Raw genomic sequence first — 16,485 nt, 5'->3', positions numbered from 1 at the left:
ACCCAGTAAAGGCCCCGCGGCCGCTCCTCCCGCAGGAGGCTCCCTTCTCCTCCCCCGCCTCCTGACCGGAAGAGCTCCTCCGCCCACGTCACTGGCGCCCGGCCTGCCCCGCCTCACGCACAGCACGTCGGGGCCGTGGGAGGGGCTACCGTGGTGCGCGGCGAGCTCCGGTTGGAGCGTGTGGCCGGCGCGGAGGCGCGGGTTCCCGGATGTGGAGTCCCGCCCCGCCCGCTCCGCCCCGCCGCGCTCGCTCCGCCCGCTCGGCATTTCGTGCCTGGAGGTTGCGGTCAGCGTCAGCCGCCGCGGAGTCGGGCTGGTGAGCGCTGGGCTACGTCTTCCTCTCCTCCCGCCGACGCGCCTCGCCCCGGATTCGCCAGCCTCGCCCCGGGCCAGGCCCCGCCTCACCCCGCCCGGCGCCGGACTTCAGGCCGCAGTCACCGCGTCCCTCCGAGCCCAGAGCCGCCGTCCGCCCTCCCGCCGCTACCAGCGCCGCCCGCCGAACAAGATGGTTAGTCCTCGACGGCCAGGGGACGGACCCGGGTCGCCGTTCTGGCGGAAAATTCGATGGGCCGGGCTGCCCGCTCGCCCCTCCAGATCCCTACTACCTCCCTCGGGTTCTGCACGCGCCCCAAGCCCTGTGAGACTCCCCCTGCACCGCATGCCTCCCCCTCCACCCCGCAGGCCCTGAAATCCCCCGGTGAGCAGCCCCAGGCCCTGCACGCCTCTCCAAGGCCTTGCACCCCCCCCCGTGGGCAGCCCCAAGCACCTCCTCCCCGAAGGCCTTGCAAGGTCCCCCCGCCTCAGCCCCAGTTCCTCTCCCTAAGGACCCTGCAAATCCGACCCCGGCCATCCTCCTGGAGTTCTCTTCTCTGCACGACGTTCCCCTGCGTTCGCGTACCCCTGCAAGTCTGTAGGGCCTCCGCGTCCCCGGCCTTTGCGCGCCCCCGCCGCCCAATTCCCCTCTGCCGAGCCCTTCCCCCCGCAGGCTGCTCCTCACCGCCTCTCCACGTGGAGCCCACTTTCCGCCCCCAGATTGCTTCTGAAGTTGGAGGGTATTCTGAAATCCCGGGCAAATGATAGTGTGCTGTAAATGGCGCTTTATGTAAGACCCACTTCTCACAGTTGTGCTTCCTCCCACTCGCTCCGCGTTTTCCAGCAATGAGTCTTGGCAGGAATCCTTCCACTACCTACCTACCTTCGCTCGTTTTAGTATTTATTTCGCGGCTGGTTGCAACCTTAGGATTTTTTTTTCTCGCTGCTGCTGCTACTGGTGAAATAGAAAGGCCCAAGGTGATTACAGTTAGGACCTGTGCCAGCTTGGGTCTTGGAGAAAGGGTTACGTGTTTAATGTTTGCTTAGTGTTTTTCATTTTCTTTGTTGCCTTCGTTTTTCCATTTACGGCGATTTAAATTTGCCTTTCACATTAATCCTTAGGTGGAATTCACGATGTAATGTTCCTGACTGACGCTAGGGGTGTGTCTCCTTGTCACCAAACCCAGGAAATCTATGGCGCCTTTGACTTGTTACTTTACTATTTCTTTGGCTCCGTTTGGTCCCTATAGTTTCCTCTTTGTAATCAAGAAGTGTAGTACTGGAAAAATTTAACAGGGCTGTTCCGTTCTTCAAACATGACATTGGATTGTAACACTGTCTAAAAGTCTTTGAACAGTTACCAAAAAATTCTAGACTGGTTGGACAGATGGATGGCTCAGCAGTTAAGAACACTGGTGGTTCTTGCAGAAGTCTGGGTTCGAATCCCAGCATCCACATGGCAGCTAACACCTGTCCCTAACTCCAGACCCAGGGGATCCGACAGCCTCTTCTGACCCCCTCGGCCATTGCACGACTCGGGTGCACTTACCTACATGTAGGCAATACACGCATGCGCATAAAATAAAAATAAAATTTTTAAAAAGTTAAATTTTAGACTGATTTTGGGTAATTTCGTGCACCTTTCAATTTGTATGTAGGATATAGATACTTCAAAATGGGGTGGATTAGAGAAGGAGAGATTGTTTATCACAAATGAAAATTAGATGGTGGTGGTGAGAGAAAGGAAAGTTGAAATATGAAGTTAGTTGTTAGCGTTTTCTTAAAACGTAATGCTTACTGGTATAGTTAAAACCCGTATTATGAGCAGCTGTAATATGAAAAGTTTTTTCCTTAATTTGGGAAGCAGTTCGTGGATTCTTGAAAATTACAAAACTTAAGTCTTTTCCAGACTGTTATAGAAACTACTTTTTCTTGTCGTGGTGATACCACTTTTGCGTTTTGAGACAGTTTTACTTTGGGCTGAAACTCATCACAGTCCTGCCTCAGCCTCCCAAGTGCAAGGAAAGTAAGCATGAACCATCCCCTCCCATGCTCCGTGGCTTTGGTGTTTCAATGGAACTTTTTTTTTTTTTTTAATATTTTCTTTATTATTTTTATTTTATGTGTATGAGTATATTGCCTGCATGTATGTGAGTGCACCCATGTCGTGCAATGCAGTGGAGGTCAGAAGAGGGCTTCAGATTCCCCTGGAACTGGAGTTAAAGACGGTTTGTAGCCACCATGTGGGTGCTGGGAATCGAACCCGGGTCCTTTGTAAGAGCAGTCGGTGCTCTTAACCACTGAGCTATCTCTCCAAGCCCCTCAATGGAACTTCTTACATGCTTATTTTATGTGAAGATCAGGATCTTGAAGATATATGTCCATTGCAGTGATCTAAAAACATTTTATGTTACTAGTGCATGTTAAGGATGTCCTACACCACAGCGGTTCCCCCAGGTCTTAACACTTAAATTCCTTTTCTTGGTGCTCATGTTTTCTAATCGTTGACCATACTTTAGAACATGCCTTGTGTTACCTCCTTCCAGGTCGTTGTTCTCCTGCTCTTTCCAGCTTCCCTTATGTTTTTCTAACTCACCCCTGCCCTGTTCTCCATCCTCCCAAGTATTGTTTACAGATGGATAGAATTCCTGGTGACATTAATGGTCCTAACTTGAGGACCATTTTGGTCTGCTCTGCAGTATTGGTCAAGATCATGCCTGTAATTTGATTTGGCCATACAGCATACTCATTAACTGAAATACATTGGGCTTTGGAGTTAATTGGTTAATTTTCCTAGTTAATTAAGCCTACATTTCTGGAAAAAAATTCATCCCTTTTGGAAAATCTTTTTTATAACTCCTAGTGGGTACAGTGAATATTGTTAACTTTTTTAACAGATTTTATAGTTTTGTCACAGATTAATTCAGATGAGAAAGTAAAAAGGTTTGGGTTTCTTAAAAATCTTTTTATCTTATTTATTTTGTGTGGTATATGTGTATATGTACATGTGAATGCATGTATGTGCACATACATGTATTTACACGTTTGTGGGGGCTTGTTTGTTTTTTCCCTCAGTTGCTTGCCACCTTATTTTTTGTGTGACAGGGTCCCTCACTGTACCTGGAACTCACTGATTCATCTAGACTGGCCATCCAGCAAGCTCCAGGGACCCACCTGTCCCTGCTACCCCAGTGCTGGAATTACAGACATGTACCACCTCAACTGGCTCTTTAAAGAGTGCTGGTGGGTGCTGGGCATCTGAACTCAGATCCTCATGCTTGTGCAGAAAATACTTTATTGACTGAGCCCCGGGCCTCTTAAGGATCTTTTAATTTAAGGACAGTTAATTTATTTGGTGCCTTTAAAAGTAGTTCACCCCAGCTGGGCATGGTGCCCTGGGCCTTTAATTCCAGCACTCGGAGCCTCGGGCAGGCTGATCTCCATGAGTTCCTGAGGCCAGCCTGGGCTTCATAGCAAGTTCTGGCAGCTAGGACTGTGCACTGAGACCCTGTCTCCAAAAAATAAAAATAAAAGCTATTTTATGTCACTGCAGGGGTCAAAACCCTTCCTTCACTCTATTTGAATTTAAAAGTTAAGCATCAAGGAAAATGAAGGTTAGGTACATTGTATAAATATCTGTGAGTACAGAGTGTTAGGAATTTTGCCTGAGATAGATGGTTTGTATCTATTGGATTAGATGATAATGGATATGGCACAGAAAAGTTGGCTCAGTAAAAGGCAGTTGCTATTAAGCCTGACAAACTTTGATCCCTGAGACCCACATGGCAGAAGGAGAGGACTGACTCCTGCAAGTTGTCTTCTGGTTGGGGTGCAAAATCCCTTGCCCAAATAAATATAATTGATACTGTTATTTTTGTTGCGGATGCTTATGAGCATTGTCTATTCAATTTTAAGGCAACTTAAAGTTTTATAAAGGGATTTGTGTCTTGTTTTATTTAAGCTTGTTAAATTTGTTTTCATTTCCATGGACTGTAATTAGAACTTCAGTTTATTGCTTTGTTATATATGATACATATATACCAACTTACCTTATGACTAGCAAAGTTAAAATGCACATAAGTCATGACAGTTTCTCCCCTCATTATGTCCCATTGTGAATGAGAAAATGGATCAGGGTGTGAGATTCAGAAGCCAACTAAAAGTCAGTGAGAGGAGCAGACAGTATGGAAGAATCAGTCATGAATAAGTAAGTCAGCTTGAGCTAGGAGGATTAAGCAAGTCAGATCCTGAGCTTTGAGTGAAATAACGGGTTCATTCATACCAGCACATATTTGTAGGTTTTGCTTTTTGGTCACTGCTGGCCTCTTTGTTGTAGAGAATATTAAACAGTTAAGGCACATTTTCTTCCCTCATGCAAGTAGAGAGCATAAGACAAATGTCAGTAGTTGTGAAATAAGTTAGCATGAGATAAATATGAGTAATGTATACAAAGCCTGATAGAAATTGAGGAAAGAGCAAGATGAGTTGGACATTCGAGAACATTTTGTGAAGTAGATGAGAATTGTGCTGGATGCAGTGTGAAGGGAAACTTGAAGCATCTAGGAGATGACGTTTTATAACCTGAAGGTTATCAGGAGGAGAATATATATTTAGATAGTGATTATCCAAATGTTATCCTCAGACCAGCAGCATCACTATCACCTGGAAGATTGTAGAGTTCCGCCCTACAACAGCAAGTCCAGAACGGGGGATGAGCTAAGCTGTTTAGTTTTAATAGGTCTTCAGGTAATTGTGGTGCTAAATTTCAGAGCCATTGTTTAGTGAATATTACTCATTTAAATTGTAGTTGTGTCTGTTGATCTAGTTAGCACTAACAGTACGAAATAAGACATATCTCTAAACATGGAAATCAAGTGGGCTAAACAATTGTAGTATGGTTTGTGTGATTAACAAACTAATAAACTTGAGTGCTGTAAAACTTGAGTAGTGGGGCCGGGTGTGGTTGGTGGTGCACACTTTTAATCCCAGCAGGCAAATCTCTTGAATTATGGCTAACCTGGTCTGCATGGTGAGTTCCAGGCCACCTGGGGCTACAGGGAGACCCTGTCTCAAAAAAAAAAAAAAAAAAAAAAAAGTGAGTTGTGGGGAACAGGGTTAATTCACATTGGAGTTTCACTTAGGATGTTTCAGAAAGGGGATTTAGTCATGGGGGAGGGGCACTCCAGGTAGGAAGCTTCTGTTCACAGTCATGGAGGCATACTGAATGAAGATGGAGCCCAACATTGGTGAAAGTGATGTGTTCAGTAGAAACCATACATTTATTAACAGTTCACTAATGCTGTCTACCTGTATAACAATTTTGTTTATCACTTCAGTATAGTGTTCAACAAATACTCACTTTATTATAAAATAGGCATTGTGTTAAATGGTTTTTCCCTGGCAGGCTAGGTTAAGATAAAGTGTTCAGTAGATTAGATGTGATAAATATATTTTTGTGATTTATGATAATTCCATCTTAAAATGTATTTATCAGGAGGCTAACACCATTGTTGGGAAGCATCTGGTTTTTTAAAATATTTTATTATTTTTTATGTGTATGAGTGTATTGCCTGCATGTATGTGCGTGTACCCGTGTTGTGCAATGCCGTAGAGGTCAGAAGAGGGTGTCGGATTCCCCTGGAACTGGAGTTAAAGACGGTTCATCACCACCATGTGGGTGCTGGGAATCGAACCCAGGTCCTCTGCAAGAGCAGTCAGTGCTCTTAACCACTGAGCCATCTCTCCAGCCCGAGAAGCATCTGTTTTCAACATGACTGGAGAGTAGGGTTTATGTCTTTCACGGTACAGTCCATGTTTTAGGGCAGTCATGCAGGACCCTGGAGGCAGGGAACTGAAGCACAGACCACTGAGGACTGCTGCTTACTGACTTGCTTCCCAGTTGAAGTTCAGCTTGAACTTGACAGAGACCAGGCTCACCTACCCAGATGGGGACTGCCCACCGTGGGCTGGGCCCTCCTACATCAATCAGCAATTAAGAAAATGCCTTAGACATGGTCATAGGCCAGTATGACGGAGGAAATTCCACAATTGAGGTTTCTTTTAAGGTGAATCTAGTTTGTGTCAAGGTGCTAAAAAGTTAAGCAGTATGTGCGTACGCACGCGCCAGTGCGTGGTAGTAGCCTATGTGCCCATCAGTAGTTGAATGGACAAAGAGAATGTATGTATACACAGTGGCATTTTATTCAGTCATAAAGTCTGAATATGTTATTTGTGGGGAAGTAGATGAAACTGGAGATGAACAGTAAACTAAGAGCTAGAAAATGAATACATGTGTATATACATACATATATATGACATGAAAGCAGAAAGATTATTTGAGGGGAGATTATTTGAGAAGTGGGGACTAATTGAGCAAAGTAACATGGACAAGTATGAAAATGTACAAGCTAAGTACAGAGTATGTGAGCAGGTATTATAACAAATGTAATGAGAACTATTATGTTTCTGTAACTAAAAGTTAATAACTGTAAGAGTAGCAAAAAAGTAATGACAGGGGGCAGCTTATCAGGTAAGAGCGCTGGCTGTTCTTGTAGCGGACCCATGTTCCGTTCCCAGCACCCACATGGCAGCTCCCACCTGTTCTCCAGTTTCAGGGGGTCCAGCACCCTCTTCTAACCTTCATGGGCATTTCATGAAAAGTGGACTTGTATACATGCAGGCAAAACATTCATGCACATTAAAAAATAATTAAAAATCCTAAAGTAATTAACAGCAGATCATTTGAGAAGGACGCACTAACAGTGCAGATGGAAAGGGAGATCTGGTGTGGCTACGTTAGGGGGCAGAAGAGGGACTGGGAACTTGTTACGCTGTGGAGAAAAAGGAGTGAGTCCCGCTTAGACATCTAGCTTTGGTGACTGAATAGTTGTTAAGTCTGTCCAATTCAGCACGTTTGTTGAGTACCTTCTTAGGTATTTGGGGATTATACCTGTCCTCAGGAATCTTGAATTTGCTCAAATGACTTTCATCTCTGGTTTCATCATTTGGTAATGTTTGTAATACTGTGTTGCAAGATCTTTAAGTTCTGTAGTATAGAGGGCTGCTGTGAAATATTAGCAATGCCTGCTGCATTTGTTTATTCATTCAGTTTCATCCATCCATACACACACACACACACACACACACACACACACACACATACACATACACACACATACACATGTGTGACTATGATGTATACTTTGATTTTCCCCCATTTTTCTCTTATCCCTTCTCCCCACCCACTGAACCTTCTTTATCCCAACAAAACCCTCCTTCCCCTTTATTCTTCTTTCTTTTCCTTCTTAACTTCCTTCCTTTTCCTATCGTTCAACTGCATTTAACTAGGGTTTCCTGCATGAGCATAGACGGGGTTGTTTACTTAAGCAGGGAACACTTCCCAGTGGCTACAGCATTGGGGAACCCTGTCCCCATCCCAGCACCCACTAACTGCCTATAAGTCCTCAGGGAGGGGTGGAACCTTATGTGTATTATTTGTTTCAAGGCAATCACTGATAAAGATTAGAATCAGGAAAGGTAAGTGGTAGTAGATCTTGGGAGATGTGGTTTTTTTAAATGATTATTTTTATTTTATGTATGAATTTATTGCCTGCATGTATCTAAGTGCACCTATGTCATGCAGTGCCTGTGGAGGTCAGAAGAGGACACCAGATCTCCTGGAACTGGAGCTTACAGACGGTTGTTAGCTGCCATGTGGGTGCTGGAAACTGTACATGGGTCGTCTGTAAAAGCAAGACAGTGCTTTTAACAACTGAGCCATCTTTCCGGCCCCGAGATGTGATTTTATTTTATTTTTTAATTTATTGAGCGGCAGGGTCTCCCTGTAGCCCCAGCTGACCTGGAACTTGCTTTGTAGACCAGGCTGGCCTCGAACTCACCGAGATCCTCTTGCCTATACCTCCTGAGTGCTGGAACTAACACTGTACATCACCATACCCTGTTTAGATACGGGATTTTTATGTATGATTGTAAGTTTTTCTAATAAATGTAAGTATTTGTTGCCAGCTAACTCATAATCTTTCTTAAATTTACTATAAATACTGGTATATATTAGTTGTGCCCTTTTGGCTAGCTGTTGCTCTACCATCTTATTTCTTGGTTCTTAATTGTAGTTAGCTCATTTTCTTCAAATATTTAAAAAATTTTTATCTATATGTATGAGTGTATTGTGTGCATGTATGTAAGTACCATGTGTGTGCAGTGCCTACTGCGGTCAGGAGGGGGTGCCACATCCCCTGGAACTGGAGTTATGGGCGATTGTTAGGTGCCATGTGGGTGCTGGGAACTGAACCCAGGTCCAGGTCCTCTGCAAGAGCAGCCAGTGCTCTTCACGGAGCCATCTCTCCAGCCCCAATAAGCTTATTTTCTTATTTTCCAATCCACTGTCATTCTGTGAGGTCCAGCTTAGCACACAGTAGCTACAATGTGGCTAAATTCCAATAAAAATTAAAATTTGAATTCAGCCTTGATGCCTTTAATCCCAGCACTCAGGACGTAGAGGCAAACAGATCTCTGTGAGATCAAGGCCAGCTTGGTCTACATAGCAAATTCCAGGCTCACTGGGGCTACAGGGAAACCCTGTCTCAAACCTTCTCCCCCCCCAAAGCAAAAAAAGAAGAAACAAGATTGATTTCAGTTCCTCAGTTGTAATAACTTCATTACCAGTGCTCAGTAGTGTGTGGCTGGCTATTCCTGTGTGTCTTAGTATGTTTGCTGCTATACTGAATACTTGAGACTAGGTAATTTATGAAGAAAAGTGTATTACAGTCCTTGATATGTCAACATGGTGGAAGGCATCACATGAGGGAATAGGAGTATGCAAGCTTGGATCTTTTCCTCTATAAAGCTACCAGTCCCATTAGAGACTCTGTTCTCATGACCTCAGTCAACTCTCCTGACCTCTCAAAGACTTTATTTTCAAACATTTACCAACATAGGAATTTGGAGGTTAAGTTTCACTGTCTGAATATTTTTGGAGAGGGCATTCAAACAAAAAAATTCTGTTCCTCCTGCCCCCAAACTCACACCCTTCTTACATACAAAACATATTTGTTCTATCGGAATAGTCCTGGAAGTCTTATCTAATTTAGCATCAACTCAAAAATCCAAATCTGGAGTCTGATTTGAATCAGGTACTAGTGAGATTGAGGACGTTAATCATCCCCAGGCGAATTCCTCTCTGCTTATGAACCTGTGAAATTTAGATTCCTTCAAAATACAGTGTCAGGACAGATTTTAGAATAGGCATTCCCATTTCAAACTTTGCTGCTTAGATATTTTTTCCAAATTTCTAGTTTATTGCTTTTCAGTTCTTTCAGAATTCCATGACATCCTAGAACCTTTGGATGTACTTTGCAACAGCATAACATAAATTTACCCTTGATTCTCATTTCTAATACCTTCTCATTTGTGAATCAGACTTTGCCAGAATGGCTGTTACTGTCTAAATTCTTTGTGTATGTGTGTCTGTTGTGTGTGTGTGGAGGTGCCTGTAGAGGCCAGAAGAGTGTCCGATTCCTTAGAGGTGAAGTTAGGACTATTGTGAACCACTGGATGAGGGTGCTAGGAATGAACTGAGGTTCTCTGGAAGAGCAGGAAGTGCATTTAACCACCAAGCCATCTCCCCTGGGAGCCCCAGCTTTCCGTATTTCTGCCAGCATTCTGGTTAGGACCACTTACCTGAGAAGTTCTAAGCTTTTCAGCTCTGTTCTGAAACGTCAGTGATAAGGTTAATACATTCATGAAGGCAGAATTTTCTTGAACCAATTATCTCTTTAAGGTCCTGTTGGGGACCCCTGCTGTTTTAGGTCGTAGTCTCTCCGTGTCCGGATAGCCCCAAGCCGGCTCGGCGTTCTTATGCAGAGACTCCCTTTCTCAGTGGGGCGCCTTCCTACTCTCTTCCTGACTCACCTTTGAAGTGCCCTTCACAGATACATGTCCTCTGGCACAGAAACTGCCAGGTTTTTCCTGTGTGATAATCAGGCACTGTCTGACAGCCTGATAGAAGCCCACCACCACATGTAAATGGGGCATCCCAGGAGCACCTATCAGCTAAGGCTTTTGCTATTGCCTCCACACTATAAATCTTCTGGTTTTCCCCCCTAATAAATCAGAGCTGAATCACTAAGATCTGGAGCTGTATCACTGAGTCTGACTGAGCTGTATCCTGTGTCTTACTGCCTACGATTCAGTCTCCCCGGAGGGGGCTATCCTTCCGTCAACAGCCACTCGCCAAGATCTTGCTTTCGCCGTTCCTGCACCTCCCCTTGTGATCCGGTGGTCAACAGATCGCGTGCATAGAGGGAGCTCAGGCAGCTTGGAACGGAACCCGCCTGGGCAGCTGACAACGACCTGCAGAGTCGCCAGCATCTGGTAGTCGCGGAGAGCCAGGAACCTGCACAGCAGGGACCCGAACAGCAGCGCGGTGCGCGAAACCCACGCACCCCAGCGGCGCGAGAGAGACCGGCGCCACGCCAGCAGCTGGCACTCTGAGATCCCCGCGTGCCCACAAGGTCCCTTTTAATAATAAAATAATGACAGTTTCAATCTGAATTTTGGAGGGGACATTGAAACCACAGAATTGTGTTAGTTCTATCATTGCAGAAATTTCTTATTAGGTAGTGCTGGTCTGGAAAGGTACATCTGTGGTGGCAGTAATCTGATTACTAGCATGATGTTTGGAGTTGGGAAAGATGTGAATTTAGGTTCTGACTCTGTCATTTATTAGTGTTGTTATCCTGAATAAATGACCTAAGCTGCTTAGACTTTATTTTGGGCAAAATAGGAAAAAGCATCACTTCAGTTGTATCAGTGTGGGACATCTGGAACTGCAGTAAAGGAGTCATTAAATATATTTGGCTTTCATTCGTCTTCCTGGAAACTCTCGGAATTCTGTCCTTTTGGTTTCTGTGGCTAATTTACTACTTGCTGTTCTATCTACTTTTTTAAAAGTGGAAACTGTTAGATAAAGGCCAGGCAGGGACTAACCACAGGAAACACAGGAGGACTCCATCCAGTAAAGCAAAGTTTATTTCTTAGGATTGCTGATGGCTGGCAGCTCAGCTGGGGAGAGAAAGCAACCAGCAGCCTTCTGACTGCTGAGGATGTTCTTATAAGGGGCTGGGGAATGTGGAAGGTGGCAGAAATAATCTTTAGTTTCAAGGGAAGTAGCTCAAACTGAGACAGTTCTTACATCAGTGCGTCTGGGTGCAGGGGCCTGTTTATCTTCGAAAATTATGTGGGGAACAGCTTTGTGCTGAGACAGCTCTAAATGTAGCTGTCTGGCCAGTTCCTGTTTTGCAAGGGGGCCCTCATGGCCTGTCTTGTGAGGCGTTTTTACACTGGGAGAGGGTCGTCCGCAGACCTGTACTCAACAGAAACTTGGTATGGCCATACTTTTTTCTCCTCTTTACTACATTCTAAGTTATTAGGCAAGCAACAGTTTCAGTTCACACAGTCACAACACATTGGCTTAAATACTATCTAACAATAGACAAGGATGTAACAGTCACCATAGTAATTTTTTTGTCACCAAGTAGTGATACTTAAATCCAAAATACAACAATACACCTGAAAAATAACAAGCCACAAAAGAATGTAGGACCGTAAACAGTGTAGAATAGCATGTACTGTCCGTTTAGTCTACATTCTTTTTCTTGACCCAGTTATTTATCTGTGTTGGGAGAATTTATTGTACAGTTTCTATACATGCTTGTAAATTCTTCACTTGCTTCCATAACCTAGCTTCAGATATTCTTATACCATTTAAATTACTTTGATCTGTACTTTTAAAAAGCACATCTTTACGGTAATATTTTAATTGGGATTTTTATTGTTTTTGTTACTAAGGCTGTAGAATGACAGATTGTGTGTGTACACCTGTTTCCCTTAAGCCACGTTTTCCTCCACCTCTGGTACTAGGGAATGAACCTAAGGCCTTAGGGAAATGCTCTACTGTCGAACTGCTTCCCCAAGCTCTTTATTTTCAGACAGAGCCTTGTTACCCTGTTTGATCCTTTTGCCTTTGGAGTAGCTGGGATTGATGGTATGTGCCTCTATACCTAGCAAGCCATATTGTTTATATACACACACAGATTTGTGGTACTGGGGATTGAACCCAGGTCCTGTACATGCTAGTTACCTGTCTTACTCTTGATCTACATCCCCAACTAAGCCATGTTATTTCTAGTGTGTAGGTTTAAGAACATGAAGGCTTTGTATTTTGAGGGAGGAGGCATAAATATGTCCTTTGATTTAAATCTGCTAAATGCCTCTTAAATACCTTCTTCTTCCTGTCTCCTGCTACTGGACCTGTTGCAGTTCCTTCCCATGTGTTCTAGTTTCGTAGCCAATGCAATGCTCTATATTTTAACTCTAGTTTCTTCATTCTGTTTATCATATTGCCACCAGTTTTGCTTCTGAAAAGGAAGTTTATTGTCTACTTCAATTAAAAGTCACTGCTGCCTCTTCTAGAATTAAAAATTTAAACTCCTTTGGTATTTGTTCCCTGACCCTTAATTTCTAGTCATCCTCATTCTGTAATCAAGTTGAATTGGTGCCTTTGTGCTCAGGCCTCTTTTATGGCAGGGATGCTTTTTTGTTTTTTGTTTTTTTTTTAAAAAAAAACAAAAAACACTAAATCTAGTCCCCTGTGGGTTGTTTTGTTTTTGTTTTTGTTTCTCATGTAAAGCAGAGATGCACGGAGCAGGTTATTTTTGTTGTGTGTGGTTAGGGAGATTTATGCAGTTCCCGTAGGTTGTGCGTTAGGGACAGTGCTGCTGTTGGCTCTGAAAGTTAACAGACTTTAACTTTCTTGTGCGTTGCTTCTGGATTCCTCTTGCATATTTGAATAGAGAGTTACCTGTACTGATTAGTTCTGTCTGTAAACTTGATTTTCAGGAAACTCAAATATGAATGTTTACTCTTTGTTTTAGTCTATGTACAACTGAAAGTGAGAGTATAATTCTAAATGTTTGATTCCATTAATTTAGCAAACGTAATATTTGCCTGCTATATACAGCAAATATATTGGAAAAGGACTGTCACAGAGATGTTGGTAACACGTGAAATGTTGAGCTATTGACACAATGTGATAAGGGCTTCAGCAGACCATCATAAGGTGGAGTGAAGAACTATTAATACAATTAATAGAACAATAATAAAGTGCTTCAGCAGAATGCCCATCATAAGATTTTTTTTTTCTTTCCTGACCTCTCTCCAGTTTGAACTTCGTATGTAGCAATTTGGGAATTTTGGTAAACTAATTCTACCAAAGAGCTCATGTAATTTGGTATATAATGTTAAGCAGTCATTTAAGTGCTGAAAGTCTTTTTGTCACTTAGTTTTTCAATGAATTTTATTTGATATTCTGGAATGCAGAATTTGAATACCTATACTAAAGTAAGTACCTTGTTTTATTTTTTGTTTATTTTGTTCCCCCATAACTGTAAAATGGCCACTAGATGTCTGTTTTATTCGGGTTTTTGTGGGTTTGGAGTTAGGTGATTGCCAAAGGCACTTGATACATTGCCAAATACTGTTCATAGTTTTAGAGAAACGAGCTACTGAAAAGCAGTATGCAACATTGGCAGGTTTATTCATAGTCTAGTGTATGTTGTGTTTGTTTGGATATATCTTAGTTACTTTGCTTTTGCTGTGATAGAATACCCTGACAAAAGCAACTTTATGGGAGCAAGGGTTAAATTTTTGTAGGTATAGTTGTTTTGCAGAAGTTGTCAAAGTAGGGAGAGGTTGAAGCAGCATAGTGTGTCTGCAGTCAGGAAGAAGAGATCAGGGAAGGCTTGTGCTCGGCAAACTTTACCCTTTCTATACAGTCCAGGACCCAAGCTCAGGAAATGGTGCTGCACACTTCTAGGTTGTTATACCTCATTTAACCTAATTAAGATAATCCTTCACAAGCGTGGAGGTTGTGGCAGGTATGGGTGTGTGAGCAGGTGTGGAGCCCAGATACTAATGTTCGGTGGCTGCCTGTATCACTATCCTTAATATACTGAGGTGTCAAGTCTCACTTGAACACAGAGCTTCACCTAAATCTGCTAGCGTGGCTAGACTCCTCGCTCCAAGAATCCCCCATCTCCGCCTGTCAAGCACTGGGATTACAGTCTGGCCATGCGTACCCAATACATGGACATTGGTGATCTGAACTCTAGTCTTCACAGTGGGGCAGTAAGGCCCTCAGTCCTCATAATCTGTTTTTATTTCTGTGCAGCCCTTTGTTCCATCATGTACAGATTATCAAAGTAGAAAATGTATCAGTTGGTGTATTTTTGACTGCAAGTATCAAAGTGGCTTAAACAGTAAGGAATATATTGTTTCACAAAATGAGAAAGTTAGAGCCACAGAGCAATTTAGCAGCTCACCACTTTATTGAGGGCATAAACTCTGCCTACTAGAAGATGGTCACCATATCAGCAGACACTATTTGATAGAAGTGTAGGAAATGATTTCTTTGGTTTTTTTTTTTTTTGTTAGAAAGTCTTTGTTGCATGTCTCATAGTAGGCTTTTTTGTTCCTGCCTCTCTTATACAAGAATAAAACCAAATTCCTTGCCTTGATGATTGAGTTCAGTAACCTGGCCTTAGCCTGCTTTCTGTCACCAAAGGCTAGGGCTTAAAGTGCTGACAACTACCTCATTAATAGCTTGGTTGATTTCTGAACAAAGGTCATTGATTACTGCTGGCTTGTAAGTACAGTGGAAACTGTCTTCTGATGTTTTTCCATATCTCACCCCTGTCTGGCATATAGCTATCTCCCCATGTAGTCAACATCATCAAAATTTGCTCTCTGCTTAGTTTATTATAGGCAAAATTCAGCTTCCCTTTTGAAGTAGATAATTTCCTTTATAGCCCTTTCAAGTGAAGGATGACTTCATTTTCCTGTTAAGGTAGATAAGAGCAGTTGATAATGTTTTAGAATGTGAGTTGGAAAATTATTTCTGCTAATAATTCACAGTATTTTAGGCTTCGTCAGCTCTTGAGTATTCACAATCACTCAAGTTTGTCATTGTAATGTGAGGCAGCTGTGGACAATACGTAAATCAATTTACAAATAGGTGGTGGATATAGAGTCTTATATATGAAAACAAAAGTACAAGCAACAAAATTAAACAGGACATGTTGGGACGAGCTTGGTGGCCTCATGTTGCTGGTGGGAATGTAAATGTTCTGGTTTAGAAAACATTTCATCAAACACTAAACCTAGAGTTACTGTGTGATCTATATGAATTCTGTTTCATATGTATTATACATATGTTCTACATTCCTGTGCAACTGGCTTCCTTTAGCAGCGTGTTCTTTGGTCTTTTTGAGACAGGGTCTCCCTGTAGCACCAGCTGGCCTTGAACTCGCAGAGATCTATCTGCCTGCCTCTGTCTCTGTCTCTGTCTCTGCCTCCTTAGCACTGGGATTAAAGGTGTGTGCCAGCTTGTTCTGGGCATGGTGGTGCATGACTTATCTTTGCACTTAGGAGGCTGTGTATTTCTTTTTCTTGCTGAACAATTTCATTATATTGGATATGTCACATTTATATTCATTCCTTAGGCCTTCCCTCCTTCCCCTCTCCCCGTCTGATGAACGGATACAACTGATGAATGGGTAAATAAAATGTGATATAACCATATAATAAGATACTACTAAGTAGTAAAAAGTAACGTAGTGACTCTTCTGCTGCTTTTACTATGTAGCCTAGGCTGGCCTCAAACTAGGAATCCTCCTGACATATCTGCCCAAATACTGGGATTACAAGGATATGCTACCAGGCTTGGTTTCTTGTAGTCAATATGGTTAACCCTGAGAATATTCTGCTAAGTGAAAACCCAGTTACTTATCTGTATTTTCACTTAAATGTCATATCTAGAATAAGCATGGGGTGGAGAAAAGGCCAGAGGTTAAGAGCACTCCCTGGTGTTATTGCAGAGGACCCGGGTTCAGTTCCCAGCACCCACATAGCAGCTAACAGCTGGCCACTAACTCCAGTTACAGGGGATCCACTGCCCTCATCTGGCCTCCACAGGCACTGCATGCACATGATGAGCTTAACATACATGCAGGCAAAACACAGACATAAACTTAAAAAAAAAATAGAATAGGGGCTGGAGAGATGGCTCCAGCGGTTAAGAGCACTGACTGATGTTGC

At 43.1% G+C, this 16,485-nt stretch overlaps 1 protein-coding gene across 1 annotated transcript in view; it reads left to right on the top strand.

Moving 5' to 3' along the window:
* The first annotated feature begins 385 nt into the window (after positions 1-385).
* Positions 386-16,485, top strand: part of Ppp3r1 (protein phosphatase 3 regulatory subunit B, alpha) — a 55,439-nt gene continuing 39,339 nt past the window's right edge. Inside the window, exon 1 of the mRNA XM_008833831.3 lies at positions 386-508. Within this exon, the coding sequence (XP_008832053.1) occupies positions 506-508 (3 nt within the window). The 5' untranslated portion in view covers positions 386-505. The remainder of the gene's footprint in view (positions 509-16,485) is intronic.

This window comes from Nannospalax galili, unplaced genomic scaffold (genome assembly GCF_000622305.1).
Source record: "Nannospalax galili isolate Female #2095 unplaced genomic scaffold, S.galili_v1.0 scaffold576, whole genome shotgun sequence".
Lineage (NCBI taxonomy): Eukaryota > Metazoa > Chordata > Mammalia > Rodentia > Spalacidae > Nannospalax > Nannospalax galili.
The sequence above is the reverse complement of the archived record's forward strand: the minus strand, read 5'-3'. Positions and strand labels throughout refer to the sequence as shown.